The sequence below is a fragment of the Carcharodon carcharias genome, chromosome 8 (assembly GCF_017639515.1).
Source record: "Carcharodon carcharias isolate sCarCar2 chromosome 8, sCarCar2.pri, whole genome shotgun sequence".
Classification (NCBI taxonomy): domain Eukaryota; kingdom Metazoa; phylum Chordata; class Chondrichthyes; order Lamniformes; family Lamnidae; genus Carcharodon; species Carcharodon carcharias.
Window position 1 is genome coordinate 31,500,183 of NC_054474.1, and position 19,192 is coordinate 31,519,374.

Consider the following 19,192-nt stretch of genomic DNA (forward strand, 5'->3'; position numbering starts at 1 on the left):
AAACCTACTCATTTGACTAAACTTTCTATCTCCACAAAGCTGTTATATTTTGAAGCCTTGAGCATCAACTTTCTCTACCAATTTAAGAAAGTCCATTAACAACCCAATCATTCAAAATAATTGAATAAAAGCCTACATTATATTTTCCTGCACTCTAATCAAAACCAACCATTACAGTACCTGTTGTATGTTCTATCCCTTCAGATAGTTTTGCTTTTACCTTTCAATCAGATCATGTATTCATTTCCCTAGCAATGCCAATAAAATTAATAAGGTAAATATACTTGGGAGGATTCTATGTGACAATCGTGAAGGCACTGGTTTGATTTGTCCATCCTTTGCAACACTTTTTCAAAGCTAGTATTAAAATGACAACCTAACCTTTATTCCAGAGTGATAGATTGATGTTAGCTCTCAGGATTAAAGGGGGAGGCAACATTTTACAGCAGAAATCCCATTTGAACCACATTAAACAGAAAACACAAGTAACTTAGGTAACAGGCAAACTGGCTTCACTGAATGTTGTATTTACCCATATAATCTAAGATACAGTTCACAAAGAATAGAATGATTATGCAAAAATAAAAGTTCTCAAGCATCATCCCAATTTATATGGCTGGCAAAAGTAACATGGTTCCAGAGAAGGAAAAAATCTATTGAGAATAGATTAATATTCAGTAATAACAATGTTTCTTCCTTTTCTTTCCTTCTCTCCCAAGTAACCAAACTATTCACACATTTCTAGAGGCCTCCAGGGGCCTGGAATAGTACCAGCTCAAACAATATAGCTAAGTCAATGTTAAGAAGCTGTGAGGGCTCTAATCACATAAGAATCAAATCCACAGTAATTTCATTAAACAGCTTGGAAGGATTTTCTTACCTTAACTTTGGCTCGGATTTCTGCACATTTTACAAGTGGAGCTTGTGTTAAAGACTGTTTGCTCTGCAAATTCATTTTACTGTTCATCCATTCCATTGCTTCTTGCACATGCTTTCCCACTTTCTCCATGTCTGCTGGATCCAGATGATCATACTGTTCTTCCTGTAGAGGTGGAAATGAAAATCACTAAAATTAGAGATTCACTGATATAACAAGTTTAATTGAGCCAGCTATCCTTGAAGTAATGTTATCACATTTGAAGATCCACATCATCTGCGATAGATTAATGTTTAAATCGGAAGGAGAAAACACATTTATTTCTGTCTGCTACACTTAACTCCTGCATTGTGATTAGTTTGTTCTGGTTAATTTGGGTGTCACATCTCTCTTCCAGAGCTTTAAAAACATTTGAACATTTTTTCTAAAACGTTTCAACCATTGACAAGGCTATGCTTCCAGGTTGTATTTGTGAGCTGAGCTGGCAGATTGGTCAAATATCAACAGTGCTAAAGAGTACTGCAGGTAGTAGAGTTGGTAATCCAATACAGAGGATCAAATTGGTTCCAAATTTCAATAGACAGACACATCATTTTGAAGCCCTTTGTCACTAGTAAAGCTTAAAAAAATGGATACAGAAGCTGCTGAAAGTTTAAAAAGGCTGCAGGATTTGCATTGGGAGATTTGAGGAATAGCCAGAGACAGAAGTTATTGTGATACTGCAATTGGTTTTAAATTAATTTGCTGGAAAGGAACAATACAAGGAGGGCATAAGGTTTCAATTAAAAAACAAATACTCTATTCCCACTTTTCTTTGGAGAATTTTTTCAAGAAATCAAGCATTTCTGTTCTTGCTAACTCTTCTTCCAGAGCTGCCATTCTGAATGACAATAAAGGCAGCTGGTGTCAACATTATTAGTGCAGATCAGCAACCTTCTAAGTCTTAGATGATGAATCAGAGGTAAGAGCAATTTTTAAAATTCAGTACAGCTCATGGATTTAACATCGCTGGATTAAAGAATGAATTATGCTGCGATGAACAGGGAAAATTCGCAGTCAAGTTTCAAAGCTAGTCGAGTGCCTTGTCTGTTGTTCAGATTCAATAATGCAGTTCTATAGATAGGGACAAAAAATACTGATAAGAGGCAGAGATTTGAAACACATTTTGTTACATGCCCTTTTGCTAAATATTCTGTCCAGCTCTCAAAAATGTTTGATACCGTGGCTTTTCAGTTATTGCTACATTCTACAGGGGGCACAACTTCTTTGTAACTGAATTTAACAAATTGTTAATCCATCTGTGTGTAAACACAACCTACCAACAACATGGAGCATGTAGATAACCGCTGCCAGTGCAAAAATGTTAAAGTGAAAAAAAGAATTGTTTCAATTAAATTTCCATGTACAATGGGAAGATGCACTCATGTTCATGTAAAACCAAAGCTATAGTGAGATAAACTTTGAACTCAAAGTAAGCTACAAATTTCTTCTGCTTCACTGAAAAGTATGACATTTGAACTTCATCTATTGCAATTCTACCTGTTATCCTTTAAAAGATTTAGTACGCTATTAATTCTGTAAAACCAAAATGAAGATTAAACAGCACTACTATTACAAATATTATGAACTAATTGGGCTATAAGTATTCATCATATACATTTCATTGGGTATGATTTTTGATGACAAATGTTCTTGCCTACATACTTTATTTCTATAGGAGTTTATTATCTTCATGTATTGTTGCATCTGTCTCCCCAGTTCATCAAAGGCTCGTGGGCGATCCTCAAACTCTTGGTAGCGGTCTCGAATCGGCTGACCAAATTTCTGTAACGAGAAATTGAAACACATATGTGTGCAAAGAAATAAAAGAGGGGACAGGGATACAGAAACTGGTCAACTTTCCCTGTTGCTTTGAATCAATACCAGTCTGATGGGCTGAAAGATACTTCTGTGTGCTGAAAAAGAGTCTTTAAAAATTTGGGCAAGTCACAACCTGATTTCATGTTCTGCAATGTTTGCAAATTCAAAAGCTGTGGTGAAAAATTTAGCCCACTTGTCACATAGCATTGTGCTGCAACTTCTGGATCATGATTACTAACCATACAGAGCAACCACCTAAGTATGCATTTTATTTTTGCTGGGAGCTCTCTCCATTTTCCGTCCAAAATTGTGAGAGTGACCATGGAACTGGGAATTCCAATATTGCTGCAGCTCTTTGACAACAGTTTTGGTCTTCCCAATGTAGTATTGGAGGAAATTGTAGCTCTTTCAAGACTGCATGTTGCACCTGCAATCTGACAACAGAGGCAGGGCAGGGGTTGAGAGCAGTGCCAGAGAACTACAGCATACACATGGAACCTGGTGCCTCTTGCTTGAATGATGCCACCAAGGAGGAGCATGTAGATAACTAAGAAGGAGGGTCCAGAATAGATTTTTTAGGGAACTCCAGAAGGAACAATGCAAGGGCAGGAATAGAACCCACTGCTGAAGCAGCTCTGGCTATGGCTGGATAGGCAAAAAGCGAGATCAAGCAAGGGCTGATCCATTCAGTTGGGCAATATAGCTACTGTATTAGGATGGTGGGGGTTGACTATTTCAATGGCTGCAGAAGGATCAGGAAATACAAGGAGGGATAGTGCCTTATGGTCATTTGAGACTTTAATTAAGTCAATTTCAGTGCTTTGACAGGGACAGAAAGCTGACTGGAGAGATTCAAACATGGAACTGTTAGAAGGTGGGCAGAGAGGCTTGGAGGACTCAGATAGGAGACAGATTGGAAATGTGGCAGTTTGCAAAGGTGGTTTTTTGAGCAGGTAGCTGATGACAATGGTTTCAAAAGTGACAGGGACAGTACTTGGAGAGGGGACCATCCACAATGTCTGTAAATTGGGCAGTTACCAGTACAGGGAAACAGGGTTGAAAGCACAGAAGGTAAATCTCACAGACAAAATGGGCTCAGAGAAAGCATGAGGGTAGATAGATGACATGTTTCTTCAATTTGCATTACCAGACTGCTTCTTTGCTTACAAGGTAAGGTGTCTCTTAATACAAAGGAACAGACCTATACCAACTGTACAGTCAAAAGATGACAAGCTCTTGACTCCCCTCATGGATGCAACAGCATGAATTCAGTACAAAAAGATGAAACTGCCCAAGCTCTGGTCAGTATCATCTACTGTTCAGTGTCCTTTTTTCACCACCATCCTGACACTTCCTACTCAATGGCATATGACACAATCATACAGTGCAGAAGAGGCCCTTTGGCCCATTGATTCTGCACCGACACCTGAGAAACACCTGACCTACCTACCTCCATTTACCAGCACTTGGCCCATAGCCTTGAATGTTATGACGTGCCACATCTACAAATTTATTCACACACACAAAGCAGCTCACTACCACCGGCTCGAGGGCAATTAAGAATGGACAATAAATGCTGGCCTTATTAGAGACACTCACATCCCAAAAATAAATATATTTAAAAAAATCAATTTGCAATGCTTTTACAAGGTACTGTTTGGAGCTACCATTCTATTTGTGGCCAAATCAGTTGGCAGCTCAAAGCAGCCTCCATCTCTCATGTTGAGAAGCACCAGCATAGCTAAACACACCCCAGAGATGCAGTCAGCTTCAGTAGGCAGCACTGCCAGAGTTGCAGTGGATAGCAGCAGCAGCCTAATACCTATTTAATCATATGGCTGCCAGTAAGCACAGCTATCCTTTAGGAAATGCAGCATTGTGAAGGAATTGAGCAATGTCATGGTGCGACTGCTATCCACTGGAATAAGAGATCAAAGTTACTGTCAGCTTGGCTAACATCAGTGATCTATTTTATCCAAGTATGAGCAATACATTAACAATCTTTATGCCAGCCTCGAAGCAGTAGTCAGCAAAGGCAAGGGCAGTAGACTTTAATTTCCAGTAACAGTGCTGCTGTCCCTGTTCACATTTTAGCTAGTGTCCCCAAAGCAGAGAGCACAGCTATGGTAGCTTATTAATGTAGAGGCAATTACTTTTGGTCACTGACAGGTAGATTGCCAGGGCCTGTAGACAATTGGCAGCAAGATTGTGGGTGCTGGCAGTCAGACTCCAGCAACAGCTAATTTCCATGACAAGTGTTTGACACCTGTAGCACTTTAACCATAACATGTTCTGATGGAGACATTATTTATTTCAAACTGCCAATTTGCACGGGGCTCTGGAGATTGCAGTTAGATGCCTTGTTGCTTTGAGCGGAACTGGAATGTGTATTCTAGGACCCCCTTTTTTATTCACCATCAATTTCAATGATCTCCCTGCTTAGCTGCTCTCTTGTAAATACTTCACTTATGGTTTGCATTGCACTGGGACGTTTCAGTACATTAAAAAGGTTCTATATTGTATTGCACTGACTTTGCACACTTGGTAGCTTGACATTTCCAGATGTTTAAATGCCAACTCCTAGCCCAGTGGGAAAAAACAACAACAAAAGGAGCTGCTGATTTTGTTTTTAAGGCCCCTGCTTTTAAGATTTTTGTCTAGAGCTTGCCTTTAGGTGAATGCTTTTGCATGTTACAGTACACTTTGGGTCAAGCAGAAATTAATGTATAGTATGGATACTGATTAATTAACAAAATTAATAGTTTTACCAGCTACTCCTACAAATTTATAGCACAAAGTAGAGGAAAAGCTTAGCTTCAGGAATGCAGTACCAAATTTTAATTCAATGCATGTTTGAGAAATATTTATGTATTTCGTACAAATGCATCTCCCAAAAAGTGATTCACTAAGCATTTACCTTCAATTCGGTCAATTTATCTATATACACTTGTTTTCCCTGATCCTCACCATCTTCATACAACCAGTTTTCTGTGTCTTCTAGCAGAAGGCTTAATTTGCTTTGTTCCTAGGAGTAAAAAGAAAACTTTGTATTGATCTGAACAGTAAAAAAATCTACACGTTACTCTCAATTCAAAGATAGGACTTAATGCCCCATCAGATATTGCAAATGTAATACAACCATCAGATATTGCAAATGTAATACAACCATCAGATATTGCAAATGTAATACAACCATCAGATATTGCAAATGTAATACAAATTAATTTGGCAGCCTGCAGTTGAAACAATATTTTTCTTTCAAGTTATCACTGAAAAATAAGGGGTCACAAATATTAATGCAGGTAGACATTCACTAAATACAAAAGTATATTTCTAGGTGCTTTGGAATTTTACTAATGCACATTTTCATAATCCATCCTGACACTGTTACATATGATGATTCTGGACCAAGCTTTTGGTATGATCCAGTTAGGAACCAATAACTTTTTGTTGAAAGTAGACAAAAGTTTGAGATTCAAGACACCTAAGAGAATAAAGTCACAAGAATCCACGGTTTTTGGACAAATAAACTTGCTTATACAAGGTCAGAAGGATAAAAAAAAAAATACATCTACCTTTATACTCTAACATTCAGGGTAAATGAGGTACATGTAAATGAACAGGCAAACTGTGGTCTAACACTCACTACACATTAAATAGCAAATGCGGCAAAGAGATTTCTCAGCAATCCGCCCAGATGTCAGTAGACACTGAGTCAACCAATCGCGTTGAAACTTTCACACTCATGAGGGATTTCAGTCCTTTTCTTCGAATTCTCTCCAAAAGTCACTCAGACTCAGTGCCTCAACAACAGCTCACCTTGCAGGGTTTCAATCTCATCGAGACTCCGTTTCCCTGGGTTCCTGACTTTGCACTCCAACACAAGCACAATTTCAGCTCTGCCGAGCAGAACACTACTCGTCCAAAGGAATACATTTGCCCCAACGGCCCACAGCATAGAATCATCAACATTCTGCTTCCTTTTTCAATCTCCAGGGCTTCTCCTGAGCGCTCTCTATTTAAAAGTCTGCCAACTGGAACCCTTTACTACTTGGAGTCTCTTTTCTCTGTTCCTCTGCCTGGGACCCCTCCCTGCCTCGTATGGGGCTCTCTTTACTGATATAGCGACCTGCTCCTGGGTCATCTGATCCGGTTTTCATGCCACTTTCCTTTTCTTTTCCTTTCACCCAGGTGCAATGCGCCCTTGTCCTCTGCCTGAAGAGCTCCAGCCTACTCCCAGGCGCAGAGCCTGAGACTCATAGTTCCCAGTCCCCCCAGTTTGACAATAAGTTAAGTCGGATCTTGTAATATGGAAAGCGAAAATGGATATTGCAACAGAAAGGAGTTAAAAAATATGGTTGTGGTCTCTGAAGCAGCAGGTAACATCCAATAATTTTCAACAAAGCTCAGGTGCAAATGATCCAGTACCACACTGTCATTGTCACTTCTTCATTTAAAGTTGCAAAATAAAAACCATTAAGATTAAAATAAAAACTTCATCTTCATCGCCACAAATTTACATAATTTGCAAACATAAAACCCAAATGTTACATTTTCCCTCAATTGTACGCAATAATTTAGAAGTCCTGGGTTCCTTTTAATTGAAAACATTTCCCTCCAAACCATAAAAACAAACTTACAAACCACATAAATCAACATCTCACAAGCCCTTGCATATTTACTCAGTACGTGGACCTAACCATACATAACTTGCTGTGATGCTTATGAGACCATATCGAATTTGTTTGAAATGTTTAGCATACTTTCTGCATTCAGTTGTTATAGCCCCTCAATTGACCTACCAGTAGACACATTTAAGTGATTCAGGAAGTGATCCTTCTCTCCATGGCCTTTCAGTTCGGCAAGCCTACACTTCAAACCCTCTGAACATGAGCAAGAGAAGAATTTGGGACTCCTAATTAAAAGTTTAAATTGAGTGCTATCCAAGTATTGATGGATTTTATTTTAGAAACACCTGTTAATTCAGAGCACACAAATTGCTACAAACAAACAAAAAAAAAATTTTTTTTTCCCCCCCCAAGCAGAGCAACTACAGATTCACGTGCAGGTATGATTCTGCCAATGCAGTGTATATCAGAACACTGGCATCTACCTGGCAATGTGGAAAAATTGCCCAGGTATGTCCTGAACGTAAAAAGCAGGACAAATCCAACCTGGCCAATTACTGCCTCAGTCTACTCTTGATCATCAGTAAAGTGATAGAAAGCGTCATCAACAGTGCTATCAAGCAGCATTTGTTTAGTGATAACCTGCTAACAGATGCTCAGTTTGAATTCTGCCAGGGTCAATCAGCTTGACCTTGTTACAGCCTTGATTCAAACATGGACAAAAGAGCTGAACTCCAGAGATGAGGTGAGAGTGACTGCCCTTGACATCAAGGCAGCATTTTACAAGAGTATGGTGTCAAGGAGCCCTGTCAAAACTGGAATCAATGGGAATCAGGGAGAAAACCTGCCACTGGTTGGAGTCATACCTAGCACAAAGGAAGGTGATTGTAGTTATTGGAGGTCAATCATCTCAGTTCCAGGACATCACTGCACACAAGTGCTAGGCAATGAATATCTCCAACAAGAGAGAATCTAACCATTGCCCCATGACATTCAATGGCTACAAGAGCAGGTCAGAGGCTAGGAATCCTGCAGCAAGTAACTCACCTCCTGACTCCCCAAATGTCCACCTTCTACAAGGCACAGGTCAGGCGTGTGATGGAATACTCTTCACTTGCCTGGATGAGTGCAGTCCCAACAACACTCAAGAAGCTTGACACCATCAATGAACAGTGGCAGCAGTGTACACCATCTACAAAATGCACTTCAGAAACTCACCAAGGTTCCTTAGGCAGCAACTTCCAAACCCACCACTGTCACCATTTAGAAGAACAAGATACATGGGAAAACCACCACCTGCAAGTTCCCCCCAAGCCACACACCATCTTGACTTGGAATTGTAATTGCCGTTCCTTCACGGTCACTGGCTCAAAATCCTGGAACTCCCTCCCTAACAGTGCTGTGGGTGTACCTACACCACATGGGCTGCAGCAATTCAAGAAGACAGCTCACCACCACCTTCTCATGAGCAATTAGGGGTGAGCAATGAATGCTGGCCTAGCCAGCAACACCCACATCCTGTAAATGAAGAAAACACATCCAACTCAAATGACTGTAATTAACCCAAACAAATGGCAGACTCATTGACCCAAGGACAAAATGCAATATAAAATATCAAGTTAGCCCAGAGTGGAACAAACCTAGAAAATATCTAAGCTGTGTAGACAAACGTAGATATTTTCTCTAACTTTTTTTTTTTACAATGATATTTTTTCTTTCCTTCAGTTGGGAAAATAACTTCTCCCATCTTAGGATAAAAATAGCAAAACTAAAAAGGGTACAGATATATTTTGGTGATGAATTTCAGGGCATTAAGGACCAATTTGGAACATGGCAATAAGGAAACAAGGAAACCTAGGTTAACAGTATACTAGTTAATTATTTCTATTATCTTTATTTATTCTAACTTATTTTCCTGCAATAGTCTTGGCTTCCAAGCAGGACCCGAGACAAAGAATAGCCGAAAATACCCTGGTAAAGCTGTGGGGGGTGGGGGGTGGTGGCGTGTGGTGGTGGTGGAGCTTCACGACTTTATGGCTATGGAAGATGTGTTCATCACATGGCCAAATTGTTTGATTTGTCAGCCTGTAAATTCTTCCAAAATGCCCGACGGCACCTGGTAAGAGTGGGAGTATTTCCTCGTCAGCCATACTGCAGAAGGCAACGGTAAACCACTGCAGTACTTTGCCAAGCATAATCATGGACCAGTCCAATGGAAGTCCATGGATGCCAACGCCATCTTAGGGAATGGTACCTGGAGGAGGAGGAAAATTGTAGAACTCTCACCATTTATTCCTCATTATGTACATATAACTTAGCACTGAATCAAATACTTACCTCATTACTGACAAACTTTTCATATATTCCACAGAGTTTGTCCCTACTTTCATACACATATTCCTCCAGTGCATTCTTTGCATCATTTCTTTCTTTTTCAAGTTTATCTTGCATAACCATTTTACCCTAAATGGAAGGATAAAAACTATTAAAATACTTCAATGATTTCAAAATTGCATAAACATCTATTAAGTTGAAATAAAACTGCATTTCTCAAGACACTCAAAAACCACCACAGGAACTCTGTTTAGCTGATTTTTTAAAACCTTCTGCAACACTAATCACAAAATAGATAAGGGATCAATGAAAACAAATATGGAAATGTGTTGAAGTCCCAGTCTCTGTTTTGTAGCCAGCTTGCTATTCATTCTGCTCCCTGTCACCTTACTCCATGCACGCTGACCCGAATCATGTTTCTTCTATATATCTATTGAAGATCTTTGAAAATCCAAATGTTTTCCAACTACTCTTTTAACTCTTGTCTACTCTTACTAAGAATACAATAAAGTTGGCCTTCGCTTTTGAAATCTGAGAGAGTTATTATATTGCTGAAAAAAGAGACATGTAGCCAAAACTTTACGTCTTGCACTCATCAGGACAAACGCAAGAATGCGAAACTTCAAACTACCACAACAATTTATACTACAGGAGCAAAGGGTGCTGATTCAAATCTGGCATTCTTGCGTTTGTCCTGATGAGGATGCACAGAACATATGTTTTTATTTCTGTTGGACTGTGGGTTAGAATTACAATGGCTGCAGTTTGAAAGACATGTCCACTAGAACAAGTGGAGGCATATATACAATGTTGCAGACTGGAACAGTATGCGCCATGAAAGACAAGATGGTGCCAGAAAGGGGTCCTGGACCATGGGGGCTGCCTGACTACAGCATTTTAACCTCCTGAACAGAGTTTGTGTGAAGAGCAGGGCAGCTGAATAGCTACTAGCCTAAAAAGGACAAGACCTAAAATCTCTCTCTCTCCTACGTGTGGAAAATAGTTCATATTTCTTTCTTTTTCCACTGGTTAATAACAGTTTGTTCAATAAACAATTATTTATTAAGTTTACACATCTGGTGCTCGTATTCTGTTAACCTAAATTAAACAGTTAGGTAGAATTGGGGCAATCTGGTGGTTTCGTCAAACTTTTCAGATTTGTTGCGGCTCGGGGAACAGTGGGCCTGATATTATAATGCACTATCCCCAGTGAGTCGTGACAAGGACAAAATGAAAAGTTTCAGCCACTCTTTACAGCAACATTGAAGTTTTGTACTATCAAGTGACTGTTATAGTATTATACTTCTGTTTTCTAGATAAAATCAAAAAACTGAGGATGTTGGAAATCCAAAATAAAAACAGAATTACCTGGAAAAACTCAGCAGGTCTGGCAGCATCGGCGGAGAAGAAAAGAGTTGATGTTTCGAGTCCTGCTGAAGGGTCATGAGGACTCGAAACGTCAACTCTTTTCTTCTCCACCGATGCTGCCAGACCTGCTGAGTTTTTCCAGGTAATTCTGTTTTTGTTCTGGTTTCTAGAGTTACCTGTTACATTTTTGAGTAAAGACTCCATTCTATTTCCTACCTCAGTTTCAGTGAATATATTCAGCAGCTGCTGATCCAATTGCCATTGCAGATTGCTCTCTATGGGTAGGTCCACAGTTTTTGTTTTGACCTTTGCCTTCTTTGCCTGGGGAGGCTGGTCTCTATTTTTATCTTCCTTTGAAGCAGTTTCACAGGTCTAAAAAGAAAAGTGCAGCAATTAATCAGAGTTTTGTGTTAATTATAAGAAAACAGCTTCTCGTAATATCATATTCAATGACAAGGTCGACACAGAAATAGTTTCCCCGGCTGGGAAATCTAGAAGTCAGGGTCACAGTTTCAGGATAAAGGGCTGGTCATTTAGTACTGAGATAAGCAGAATTTTCATCAAAGAGTTGGGAATCTTCGGAATTCCCTACCCCAGAGCGTTGTGGAGGCCCCATCATTGTTTCTATCTCCACCTTTAGCTTATTCATTCTTGGTCTCTCAGGAAATCAAGGATATGGGGAAGGGGTGAAAAAGTGGAGCTGAGGCCCAAGATCAGCCATGATTGCACTGAATGGAGTGGGGAGTGGTGGCAGCAGCATCTGGTCTACTCCCGCTCCTATTTCATATGTTTTACTTCTAACTCTACTGCATTTGAAGGCACATTGAGGATTAAGCTGTGTGGACTAATTTTAGTCCCCCATTTCATGCATTCAGTTGTTTTTTTTTAAATATGCATTTGATATTGTCATCTTGAATATAATTTAAAAAATAACACATCAACTTTCTCTGCCCATTATAAATTTTTAAACAATTCCATTATAAATGTGAGTTCTCCAACTGTTACCAAACAGTTTTGGGATAAGAAAGGGAAAGGTGGTAGATGGGTGAAGGTAAGTCGGTGAACAGGGAGAAACAAAGTTGGTGGTCGGGTTAGCCCTTTGAGGTGAAGATGACCACATTCATCACCTGGGGTGTTTGGTAAGGTTCCATTGGTTCCTAGATGATTGCTAAGGCCAAACTGTCTAAAAGATTCTGCTGCAAATACAACAGGATATTGCTGACTAGAGTTTTGGGATGGTTTGGTAGCTTGGGATATCTTAGAGTTCTCTCTCTGCCTCTTATTGAAGTAGGCAGTCTTTTTTTTTTAAATTTGGCTGTGCCAACTGTTGCAATCGCAAGCAAGCTTCTCCCAGGACACACATTTCACTCTAAAATGAAGCTTTCAGGGTGTCCTTATAGCACTTCCTTTGACTGCCATGAGCACGCACTTCAGACTTAAGCTCTCCACAGCAGAATTGCTTTGGTAAGCGAGTGTCAGCATTCTGGCTACATGACCAGCCCAACTCAGTTATGACTGTCTCGATGTAGTGTGGATGCTTGGCGTGTCAATTCAGAAATCTAGAGTGCAAAGGGACTTGGTAGTCCTATTCCAGGATTCTCTTAAGGTTAACTTGCAGGTTGAGTCAGTAGTTAGGAAGGCTAATGCAATGTTGTCATTTATTTCAAGAAGATTACAAGATAAAAGCAGGGATGTGCTGCTGAGGCTTTATAAGGCTCTGGTCAGACCACATTTAGAATATTGAGAGCAATTTTGGGCCCCGTATCTCAGGAAAGATGTGCTGGCCCTGGAGAGGGTCCAGAGGAGGTTCACGAGAACGATGCCAAGAATGAAAGGCTTAACGTATGAGGAACGTTTGTGGACTCTGGGTTTAAACTCAATGGAGTTTAGAAGGACGAGGGGGGAATCTGCTTGAAACTTACAGAATACTGAAAGGCCTGGATAGAGTGGACGTGGGGAAGATGTTTCCATTAGTAGGAGAGACTAGGACCCGAGGGCACAGCCTCAGAGTAAAGGGGAGACCTTTTAGAATAGAGATGGGGAGAAACTTCTTTAGCCAGAGAGTGGTGAATCTATGGAATTCATGCCACAGAAGGCTGTGGAGGCCAGGTCATTGAGTGTATTAAGACCGAGATAGATAGGTTCTTGACTGGTAAGGGGATCAAAGGTTACAGGAGAAGGCAGGAGAATGGGGTTGAGAAACTTATCAGCCATGATTGAATGGCGGAGCAGACTCGATGGGCCGATTGGCCTAATTTCTGCTCCTATGTATTATGGTCTTATGTCAGCTTGGGCACTGAGCATCTGAATATCTGGTATTTGTTGAGCCATATGATCGTCAGCAGCTTCTGAAGGCAGCTCAAGTGAAAGTGGCTGAGCTTCTTGGCACGAGGCTGGTACTCAGTCAAAGTCTCGCATGCGTAAAGCAGAGCGGACTGGACTATTGCTGTATAGACTCTTGTTTGGTAGGCAAACTTCCTCGTTTTTGTTCCCAGGCTTATGTTCGAAGTCTGCCAAAGGCTAAAACTTCCTTTTGCAATTCTTGCACATCTCGTTGTCAATATAGATGGCTCAAGGAAGTGTGCTGCCAAGACAAGTGAACTGATCCACTACTGACAGATTCGGGTCACGGACTGAAATCTTGGTTAGGAGATATTGGACTTTGCTTCAGTTTTCTTTGTGCTGATCATAAGGCCGAAATTGTCACATGTATTGCAGGACAAGTCCATGCTACAGCGCATGCCCTGCTCAATCAACAGGAAGCACAATGTCATCAAATATGAAATTGTGAAATCTGTCCTTGGAGACTCTGGTCTACCGGTTCATCACCCAGCCCTAAGCTGGTGATAGACGAGGAAAGGATAAGGAAGAAGATATGGACTTATAGCAGGCGGGGGAAGAAAGAGATGTTGAGAGAAGTCGGTGGTGATGAATTAACAATTCCTCAATTTTAAAATTCTTATTTTGCGTTCAATGACTTCACACCTCCCTATCTCTAATCTCCTTGAGCTCTACAACCAATGCTCTCTTGTGTGACCTGTTTATTTCTATGCACAGTACCTTTACTTTTTTGCATGGCCACGTAGCATCTTACAGGGAACAAACCAATGTATAGCCTGCAGAGTGTCTTCCAATTGCTTTACGGTTGTGAACAGTTTAGTAGAATATTGCCTACAGCCCTCCAAAAACTACATTTTTCCACTTCTGGTCATGCACATTCCAGATTTTCTTTGTCCCACCTTTGGCATCCATGCATTCTGCCATGGTGCCCCATCCTCTAGCATTCTCTCCCTAAACCTCTCCTGACACAGTGCCACCCTTCTTTATAACCTACTTCTTTCACCTTGCTTTTGGTCAACCATCCCTCAACTTCTTTGTTGTGATTTGGTGTCAAATTCTGGTCAAATATGGGAAAGGAAACATCCTGTTGATTATCACCCTCCTTCAGCTGATGAACACCACAGGGGAAAAAGCACCGGAAGGAGAGAACATATTCTGGGCAGGGGACTCCAGTGTCCAGCATCAAAAGAAGCTCAATGGAACCATTGCTGACCGAGTGGTTGAATTCTGAAGGACATTGTTGCCGGACTGGACCTACAGCAGGTGGTGAAAGAACCAAAAAAGGACAAACCTAACTGATCGCATCCTTACCTGTCCAACTGTCATAGATGCATTCATGACAGTATTGGTAGGAGTGACTACTGCACAGTCCTCTGATGAAGCAGCCCTGTTTTCACACTGTGGACACCTTCCACTGAATTGCCGGCACTACCATTGCACTAACTGGCATCGATTCAGAACAGGTTCAGCAGTTCAGAATTGGACTGTGGCTGTCAGCAGCAGTACTGTATTCCAAGGCAAGGCCAGGCATATTCCTCACTCTTATCATTACCATCAAGCCAGGGGATCAACCTTGGTTCAATGAATAGTGTAGGAGAGCATGCCAGGAGCAGCACCAGACTAGAAGCATCTAGGAATATAAAAGATGCTAATCTGGTTCTGTTACACCACAAGCATGCCAAACAAAAGCAGTATGCTAGAGAGTCAAACGGTCCCACAGCCAACAATCACATCAAAGCTGAGCAGTCCTGCGGCATTCAGTTGTTTACCTATCCACCAATATTCACAAACAGGAGGCGGCTCTGCAAGCATCACTATAATCTTTGATGGGGGAGCCCACCAAGCAATAGGCCAGGTTGAAGTGCTTGCAACCACCTTTAGGCAGAAATGCTGAGTGGATGACCCATTCAGTCTCATTCTGAGCTCTGTAGCATCACAGTATTCAGCCAATTCGATTCACTTCAAGTGATATTAATAGACACATAAACATACCAGGTATAAAGTTTATGGATCCCAACACAGAACTAGGTAAGTCCCTCGCAAAGTTGTACAGTGCAGTTACAACATTGGCACCTACCTTACGAAACGTAAAACTGTTCAGGTACATCCCACCCACAAGGAGGACAAATCTAATCCAGCCAATTATCATCCTATCTGTCTACTCAAATCAACAGCAAAGTAAAGAAAGGTGTCATTGACAGTGCTATCAAACTGCACTTAATCACCGATGCTCCGTCTGGATTTTGCCAGAGTCAGCCAGTTGGCTCCAGTCCCTATCATAGCCTTGGTCCATGAAAGGACAAGGCGGCAGAATTCTAGAGGTGAGGCAAGAGTGATTGCCTTTTACATCAAAATAGCATTTAACCAAATGTGCATCAAGGAGCCCTAGTAAAACAACTCAATGGGAATCAGGGAAAAAACTCTCCAGTCGTTGGAATCATCCCTAACACAAAAGAAAATGAGTATGGTAGTTGGAGGCCAATCATCTCAGCTCCAGGAATCACTGCTGTAGTTCCTTAGGGCAGTATCCTAGGCCCAACCAGCTTCAGTTCTTTCATCGTTCCCTCCATCACAAGGTCAGAAGTGAGAACGTTCACTGACAATTGCAGTATTCAGTTCCATTTGCAACTGCTCTAAAAATGAAGGAGTCTGAGACCACATGCAGCAAGACCAGGGCACGTTCAGGCCTTGATGAATGGCAAGTAACATTGCGCAACACAAGTGTCAGGCAATGACTATCTTTGATAAGAGTGTTTAACAACTTCCTTTTCACATTCAACAGTATTACCTTCATCAAATCCCCTACCTACCAATATCCTGAAGGTGGGGAGTCATCACTAACCAGAAACTTAATTGCAGTAGCCACACAAAACACTGCCGATGCAAGAGGTCAGAAACTCACCAAAGCCTTTCCACCACCTGAAAACCACAAATCATGAAAGTGATGGAATATTTTCACCTTGCAGCTCCATCAACTCAAATAGCTCAACACCATCCAGGACAAAGCACATGATTGGCAATCCCACCACCCCACCCCGCTAAACCATCTGCACCCCATGGGTGCAGTGTGCACCATCTACAAAATGCATTGTAGCAACTTGCCAAGGCTCCTTTGACAGCAGGTGCATGGGAACACCATTACCTGCAAGTTCCCTTCCAAATGATACCTCCTGACTTTGACATATCACCCTGCCATCATGTTGCTGTGTAAAATTCTGCAAGTCCCTGCACAACAGCACTGTAGGAGTACCTACACCATAGACTGCAGCACTTCAAGGAGACTCATTACCATCTTCAACATGATAAAAATGGTCAGTCACTTGTGATTAGTAGTTTTCTATAATTTTCTTTAGAAAATTAAGTACAGAGATTTATCATCTTAATGCATGCTCTGAAGAGTCCATTGACCCTTTAATAATCACTGGGATAATGCATAATGACATTCTAATTTAAAATCACAAAAAACGGAATCACAAAAATTACCTCCATTTCATCAATTTCATTTTTTTGACTCTCTGCTGATCCTGGTGGGTGATTACCATCCCCATGAGCTGGTTCTTCCTGCTGGTCAATCTGCATCTTACTCTGAGAAAAGAAAAAAAATTCAGCTCCGCATTCCGTCATTTTATAAACACAATACGATGTAGACTAGTAGTTGTTCTTTCAAGGGGTGGCAGAATTAGAAGCAGTAGGATCTAAATGCCAATCCTTAAGCCTCAACAGTGAGCACATCACTTGCTAAAACTCAGTACTAGTTATGGTGCAGGATATTTATCTGTATCCATTTTAGTCCACACAAAAGCTCCCAAAGTTTTGCTGTGTGCAATTACAGTACAGATCAGTTACATTCCTCCAGGAGAGGAAGGAAAATCAGTGTTAAACAATCAATTCACCAATGGACACAAGCCAAGATGTCCATTCTTTCAGGTAGGGAAGATACACAGTAACTTTCAGGGATAGACAGGTTGTTTGGTTGGGGGGAGGGGTGGGGAAGGGTTATAAATCAGTACTTAATTTCAAACTAAATGTCTTAACACTACTGCTGAAATGATACTTTCAATATTACCATCAGGACAAATCCTTTTATGACAAATGGTTTCACTTGTCAAATTGCATAGCAGTCAAGAATTCAAGAAACACTAGACATAAACAATGTTCATAAAACCATTCAGTAAAAGAAAGACAAAACAAGCTAAGTATACCTCCTCTTCTTTTAGGTTAGTCTGGGATTGATCAGTTTCCATTGGAACATCATCTGTCTCTTCACATTTCTGCACTTCCACCAACGAGGCACTGGATACACTGAAGACACCATGAATGTTAACCCTCACTTTCACTTTCACCTTAGAACTGGACCCATCAGTTTGAGGAACCACTTTCTGAATAGTAAAGTGACCTAAATAATAAATGAAAATTATCTACTAAAAACTTGTACATCAACATGCACACATCAACATAAAAATCTTCATATTAATGCCATATGCAATGGCTTCAGAACTACTGGTATTTTCATAGGAAATACAAATTTCAAGTCTACCTTAGCTAGTCTCTGGTTAGACTCACTGGTCTCTTCTGTAAGCACTCAAATTCCTCACAATCAGGAGCTTTTTTTTGCTATTGAATGTCTAGATGTATGATGCATAATCTGGAGAGGGCTAACAGTTGTTATATGAACTGGATTTTTAAAAATCTCATTGCAGGATGTGGACGTTGCTGGCAGAGTCATCAGCATTTACTGCCCATCCCTATTGTCCTCAAGATGGTACTGGTGATGATTCGATTGTTTGAATACAACCGAGTGTGTTGCTTGGCTACTTCAGAGCAGCCGCTGACTTCAGTCAAGGGTCAAGCACATTTATGTGACTTCAGATCCACAACATAGGACAGACCATTATGCAGATTTCCTTCCCTGAAGGAGTGGTGAACCAGATGCATTTTTAGGACAACTGCTAGTTTCGTGGTCATTATTACTATTATTAGCTTTTTGTTCCAGACAAGTTATTCCAGATTTAATTACATAAATTTAAATTCCACAGTTGCAATGTTGGATTCTAAACTCATGTCTCAGATCATTGGTCCAGGCTTTTGAATTACTTGCCCAGTAACAAAATCCTTATTCTACTGTGCCCACTAATTGGATATGACAATTCTTGCAAGTGTCCTCACACGCACTTGTATGCTCCAGATGGATTGATTAATAATCTCAATCCGCTCACTAGAGTATTTAGGGAATAAATGAACATAACAGCATCTATTGTAAATGTCACTTTAAACACAATGTACATTCAATACCTCTTTGTAGACAATAAAAATAAACACTAGCCTAGTTATTCGCCTACATTAACACTTCATTTTGGTCAGCTTTCATCACTGAATAAGCCTAAGGCACACTCTGGGCCTGGGTGGTTCCTTAATCCTCAGATCAGGCTGATCTGAGACTTACTTGTCTCAACTAACATTACCAATCGATTTCGAATATACATCTCTTCATTCTTATTGTGGCTTCCTGAAACAAAAGGTGTGACAGTCGTAGGCTTACTCTTGCCCTGCTTGGAAGTTGGCCTGTAGAACCACCAATTCAGCCTGATACATCTATTCTCCGGGTTTTTCCCTCTGCCACACCATTCTGCACCCTCTCCCTCCCAAGATATCTAACTACAGCTGTTTTCAAAGTGAATGGTGTTATAGCAGCTCCATGATCCTGGATGATTCATAGGGACAAGTTTATGATCTATCCCTTTGTTTCAACAGAGAAGAACATACAGCTTTCTAATAGACTGCTTGT

At 40.7% G+C, this 19,192-nt stretch overlaps 1 protein-coding gene across 1 annotated transcript in view; it reads right to left on the reverse strand.

Moving 5' to 3' along the window:
• Positions 1–19,192, reverse strand: part of LOC121280855 (heat shock 70 kDa protein 4-like) — a 66,127-nt gene that overhangs the window by 2,894 nt on the left and 44,041 nt on the right. Inside the window, exons 12-18 of the mRNA XM_041193152.1 lie at positions 17,610–17,803; positions 16,891–16,992; positions 11,284–11,439; positions 9,703–9,828; positions 5,655–5,762; positions 2,582–2,701; positions 881–1,042 (exon numbers count right to left, since the gene is read on the reverse strand). Coding sequence (XP_041049086.1) covers positions 881–1,042; positions 2,582–2,701; positions 5,655–5,762; positions 9,703–9,828; positions 11,284–11,439; positions 16,891–16,992; positions 17,610–17,803 — 968 coding nt within the window. The remainder of the gene's footprint in view (positions 1–880; positions 1,043–2,581; positions 2,702–5,654; positions 5,763–9,702; positions 9,829–11,283; positions 11,440–16,890; positions 16,993–17,609; positions 17,804–19,192) is intronic.